This window comes from Thunnus thynnus, chromosome 1, assembly GCF_963924715.1.
Source record: "Thunnus thynnus chromosome 1, fThuThy2.1, whole genome shotgun sequence".
NCBI lineage: Eukaryota > Metazoa > Chordata > Actinopteri > Scombriformes > Scombridae > Thunnus > Thunnus thynnus.
The window spans coordinates 20,429,935-20,435,973 of NC_089517.1; the positions used below are offsets into that span (position 1 = coordinate 20,429,935).

The window sequence follows — 6,039 nt, forward strand, 5'->3', positions numbered from 1 at the left end:
AAGGACTGATGTTACACTAAAATGATAAAATGTTAGTAACATCAGCTGCTCATGAAAGACTACAGATCACAGGCACAACAGAGGCATTACAACATGCAACTATCCAATGAAAATGTATTCTGACTCTGCAAGTAGGCTCTGCACACACACACACACAGAAACATCACACTGTTGTTGGAGTTTGTCAAGGATGCACCTTGACCTCACTTTTATTCTGAATATTTATGGACAGGATATCAAGATACAAGTCTGAAGACCTGTTTGATGATCGAAAGGTGACATCATCATCATTGTTTGCAAATCATGTTGTCATCTTTGCCTCATTTGCTCACACAAGTGACCTGGGTGACACAAGCAACCTGATAAAGGGGTTTGGCACCCAGCAGTCGTCTCCTTTTCATCTTCTCATCTAAATACGCAGGTCATGTATGCTTAGCATTAGCTAGCGTCAGTGCTTTACCACCTAAGCCAGTAGCCATCAGTTGGAGCTACGATTTCATCCCCCAGAGGCTGCATAGACAGTGCTCATCTCTGCCAGGAGTTTTGCCGAAACTCAGACCACAAAGTGTTGGAGGTAAGTAGCCAACTTTACGTCCCCAGCAGGCACGCCTTGCTAACTTGCCTTCTTAACGTCTCCACTCATTGCGGGTGAATTGCTATCATGTGCTGTATTAGCTTGTGAGTTTTATACTTGACCAGCCAGTTTCATTGACATGTTTTCACCTCGTTACGACAGCTGTGTCGATGGTTGGGGAACCATAGCAGAGAGTGTTTTGTTTTGCTCCTTGGGTACTGACTTAACGCTGTTAATTGCCTGCAACACTAGCAGAGTCTGGATTTGTAGCTGAATTTTTCCCGCTCTACTGCTACATCACTAGCCTTACGACGATTACGGTCTCCATTTGTAACTCTTGCTTGGTCCCTCTTAGCTCAGACGATGGCCATGACAGATGCCCATCGTGCCTCAGCATTGAACACCTGAGGCATCGAAGACTGACAGAAAATGCTTGTCTTGATTGTAGCTGAATGTAGTTAGCAGAGAGGGCCGCAAGGTTGATCACATCTGACAGTAGCATTGCTGAGGCTGGCTTACCTCCTTCAGGAATGCCTCCATTCAACCCCCCTTCAGGTTCTAAGCACCACAGGCACATAGGTTGACGCCTCCAGCACTAAGAATAAACAGAAGTGTGATGAACCTTTGGCCCTTAAAGTGGACACATTGGGCTCTGAGTTTGCCCAGATTATGGCCCTTCTTCTTAATTTACAGCCTGGCAGCCCCTCCACTACTGCTGTCCCTGCTGCTTCAGAGCCACCACTCCAGACCTATGATGAGGGTGATGGCCTAGCTGCTTTACCCTATGTTGCTAGCCAACATGATGAGAATGTATCTATTGTGGCCTCAGCCCCAGCTGGGACTCACTGTGAATTTTGTATAGAGCTCTTTAGTTCCCAGTCAGCAAGTCATTTTCATGGGTGTTGCCCTCGACTCAGTGCTAATGAGAGCCTCTCCCTACCCTCCAGAGGGTTGATGACATCCTCAGCCTCATCTCTTGTTTTCAGAAAGGCACAAGATTAACATACGGCCTACTCCTCTGGCTGCTGAGCAAACTGACAGCAGCAATGACAGTCATCACTCTAGGACTCCTTTCATTGCACCCCTTGCAGATCTGGATCAACAGTTTGGGCCTCAACCCTAAGAGGCACCAAAGCAGGATGGTGATGATCTCAAGCAAGTGCCTTCTGTCTCTAGAACCCTGGAGAAACAGAAGAGACTGAAGCTGATGGTGGTTCAGATGATCTGGGAGAGGTACAGCAGAGCAGACATCAACCTGTTTGCTTTGGAAACATCAACACATTACCCGCTGTGGTTCTCCCTCTTGGAACCAACCAGTCCATTGGAGCAGGACACTCTGGCACATCCCTGGCCAGACTGCCTCTTATATGTCTTCCCTCTGCTTCTACTACTCATGCTGACACTTCACAGAATAAACAGATGCAACCACACAGTGCTGCTGGTGGCTCCACACTGGCCAGGAAGGATATGGTTTCCTGTGATCCATCTGCCTCTCCTACCGAGACAGGATCTTCTGTCACAGTTGGGGAGGCGCATTTGGCATCCTCACCCGGATTGCCTTCAGCTGCATGTCTGGCCCCTGAAGGGCCGGGCTCACTACTTAGTTCTTGCGATCAGGCTGTGATCCAGACCATAATCAATGCTTGTGCATCCTCGACTAGGGCGCTGTATGCCAACAAGTGGAAACTCTTTTCCAGTTGGTGCAGGGATCAACATGTGGACCCGGAACGTTGCTCTGTGCCTACATTGCTCAAATACTTGTAGATGTTGCTGGATAAGGAGCTCTCTGTCTCTACCATTAAAGTGTATGTTGCTGCCATCTCCACTCGATATGTTTTGGTGGATGGTGGAACTTTGGGGTCACATCCTCTGGTGAGCCATTTTCTGAAAGGTGCTCTCCAGTTGTAGCCCCCACATGCTGTACGGGTGCCTTCATGGGATTTGCTTGTTGTCCAAGAATCTTTGTGTTCCCCTCCATTTGAGCCCCTGGAACATGCTGACCTCAAATGGCTGTCTGGTAAGACTGCCTTTCTCCTTGCTGTTGCATCTGCAAAGGGAGTTGGTGAGCTTTATGCCCTGTCCTTTGCCAGGGACTGTTGGAATTCTGATGGGTCTGGGGTTACCATCTGGCCCAACCCCTCATTTCTTCCTAAGAAGCTTTCAGCTTTTCACATCAATCAGCTTATCAATTTGGCAGTTTTCACCCCGCAGCCAGGGGCGGAGGAACTGCTTCCTAATGTCAATCTGCTTTGTCCTGCTCAGGCTCTGAGACAGTACTACATAGATATGTTGGCTGAGTTCTGTAAGTCTGATGCACTGTTTGTCTGTTATGGAGGGCACAGGAAGGGTTGTGCTTTGTTCAAATAGAGGCTCTTAAACTTGGTTGAATACAGGCTCAGGGGCCTCCAGGTCCCCCCAGTGAAATGTCAATTCAACAGGAGTGTCTCCACTTCCTGGGCTACTCCACTGAGTACATCTGTGCTGCAGCTGCTTGGCTTCTTCCTGTACCTTTGCCTGCTTCTACAGAATTAACATGGCACCCCCCCAACCTGTGGCGACAGCTGTCTTGTCTGCTCCTTCGGTCTGCAACTGAGGCTTGGTCAGTACAGATTCCTTGTGATCTTGTTGGACCATGTATTTCCCATGTATGACCCATGTATGACCCATGTATGACCCAGGTATTTCATACCTGGATGCCCCTTTCATACTTTAGTTACAAATGTAACTAAGGTTCTATGAATTCTAGATGGCCACCATAGTTCACTGTCACTTGGAGTCTTGACAACAAGATTTTGTAGGAGACAACTGCTGGGTGCCAGGCTTCTTTATCAGGTTGCTTGCTTCATCCAGGTCACACCTGTGACTTTGGTATTATGTCTTGCAATGCACATCCAGGTATTTCATACCGTGTCTGGCAGTCATCCAGAAGGCATAGAACCTTAGTAACTCTCGTAACTCTCGTTTTATGTTGTTATTAACAGGCAAAAAAAGACTAGTAAGCAGCACTGCCTCTTAGAGGTTCACACTGAATTATGGGTGAATGGGAACGGTGTATCAATATCTGTTAGCAAATATAGTATAGAGCTTAATCAAATGAATAAAAATTAGTAGTTCACTTGTACTTGTGGAATTAAGCAGTGATGACCTATTTTATTTAAGGATTTTGATGTGTATCCTTCATTCAAATACAATAACTGAGTAATGCATACACATTAAATAGCACATCTGTAATTCTGTCTAAGTGTGTGTGTGTGTGTATGTGTGTGTGTGTGTGTAGTGCCTTGTGAGCAGTTACCTCAGGGACTATTTGTCATTACACATCATATGTCTTGCCTAGAAAAACTGTTCAGCAGTGAGCCTTCATATAAAGCTTAAAACAACCTACAGAGTGTGTGTGTTTGTGCGTGTGTATGTGCGTGTGTGCGCGCGCGCGCGCGTGTGTGTTTTGTGGATGTTAATTGGCTCTGGTACATTCCTCACTGGATGGGAATCATCCACAGATCAATCATCAACCAAAGAATATCAATCATCGAATATCACAGACGTTACATAATATTACAAGGATGCGTTTTTTCATTCTCATGCACTTTGCCCTGTTTGAATCACCTACTGCGATGTAAGAAAAACCTTGACATGTAACACAATATTGAGACATTTTTCTAGGACTTTGTCTTGTATGAATCACCTACTGCATCACAAGAAAAAAAACATCCTCTGGTTATGACCTGCCTTTAGCACTCGTATCCCCGTTGTAGCATGAGCTCCGGGACCACTGCGGCTACCGCGACCTGCAGTCTGATTCAGCCCCGCTCGGTGGACCACCGTGTCCGGCTGCCTGTCTATGCAAGCCCCGTTATCTCCTTTCTTGATGCCCGTTTGGGTGTTAGTCGCCACGACCGCTGTATTATTATCCTCGTCCTCCATCGCCATGTATGGTCTGTATTAACAGCGACAAAAACCAAGAAGTGCCGTCCTGGTACGCGACTGGGAAATTCCCACGGAGAGGTAAAAATTCCTCCTGTGTCGGTGCAGCGACGCCATATCCAGACTGAATCTGACTGCTGCCTGTCAGACAGGCCTGCAGGACAGCTGATCAATAAACATTAAATGGGCGGCTTCAAGGTATTTATTATTCATCAGCCGCGGAGGCTCGTTTTTTGCCATTTGATGCAGTTAAATAAGAGAAAATCACGAAACGCGTCGTTGTAGGGCGTGTCTGTGATTTTGTATGATTTTAATTTGTACTTCTGCAATATTTCAATTTTAATCTCCCACCGTATCAGTAGCTATAACATTAATATCATAACATTCAGTGCCCCCTTTCAATAAATCGCCCTTTTAAAAGGTTTATCAGCTGTAACTAATGGTAGCATATTAAATCAATTATTAATGCTTTATAGATAGGCAATTAACTTTTTGCCAAGTTATGAAATATTCCTTCCTCAAGCATGACACTTGCCTTGTTTTTATTATTAACTCGACTGTTTGTCCTTTTGCAAAGAGAAATGGAGTATTACAGGAGAAAACTAGATTTATTAGTGACTTGCAAGCATTTGCAGATGACAAACCCCTGACCCTTTATGGATGACTTTATTAACATTTGGAACAAAATCAATGGTATCTATATCAGAAAGTTGGCCTATAAATGATTATTGCAAACCCGATAGCTTATTAGAAATTCAGAAACTTATGGCACTTAATTAATGACAATCACAACCTGGCAACATAAAAGTTGTTCTTATTAATGGCTGATCTAACTGATTTATAAAGCATAACTACATGTGTTTAAACATTTTTTAAAATCTTGAATATCATTAATAAAATGTATTGGCATATAACATTTTCCTAATCTAATCTAATTTTAGATTAGATACCCCTAAATCTAATTTTGGGGTTTAGAGTTTTGAAAATGTATCCTTTAAATGTACTTACAGTGAAATGTTGGACCTAAAATTAAACCATTACACAATAATGCTAATAGTTGTTTTATTCCCATTATTTACACAACTTATCCTCCAATAACATTAATGTAATATATCTTAATTTCTGTAGCTTCAGTTCAAGTAAACAGCAAGATAGATTTCTGTCTGACCTGTACAGTCCTTGTCTCAGAGAGGGGCCCTGTGTCAAAATCTAGTTAGCTTTAACATTTCAGTTCATATGCTTGTGTTTGTGTATTTTCTAAAATAATTTGTGTGTAAACAAATGATCATAAGCTATAGGGGCTGGGATGGCTGGTACTGTATGTTTTGCGAATTCTCTCATGAGCATTAATAGTATGTAATATGTAGTGTGACTGGAGAAGGGCCACAAAAATCAAAGTAGTATAAACTGAGTGTCAGGAAATCCCAACTACACACCTGCTCATAATTAACTTTCATTTTGAATCTTCAGCTTAATTAAGGAATGAGCCTTTTAACAACAAACTTCTTGTCATTGTAGGAAAGGCACAGGCGTTACTTATA

The 6,039-nt window shown here is 43.7% G+C and overlaps 1 protein-coding gene across 1 annotated transcript in view; it reads right to left on the reverse strand.

The window, feature by feature from the left end:
- phlpp2 (PH domain and leucine rich repeat protein phosphatase 2) overlaps positions 1–4,652 on the reverse strand; it is a 41,284-nt gene extending 36,632 nt beyond the window's left edge. Inside the window, exon 1 of the mRNA XM_067589434.1 lies at positions 4,304–4,652. Within this exon, the coding sequence (XP_067445535.1) occupies positions 4,304–4,504 (201 nt within the window). The 5' untranslated portion in view covers positions 4,505–4,652. The remainder of the gene's footprint in view (positions 1–4,303) is intronic.
- Positions 4,653–6,039: the final 1,387 nt, after the last annotated feature.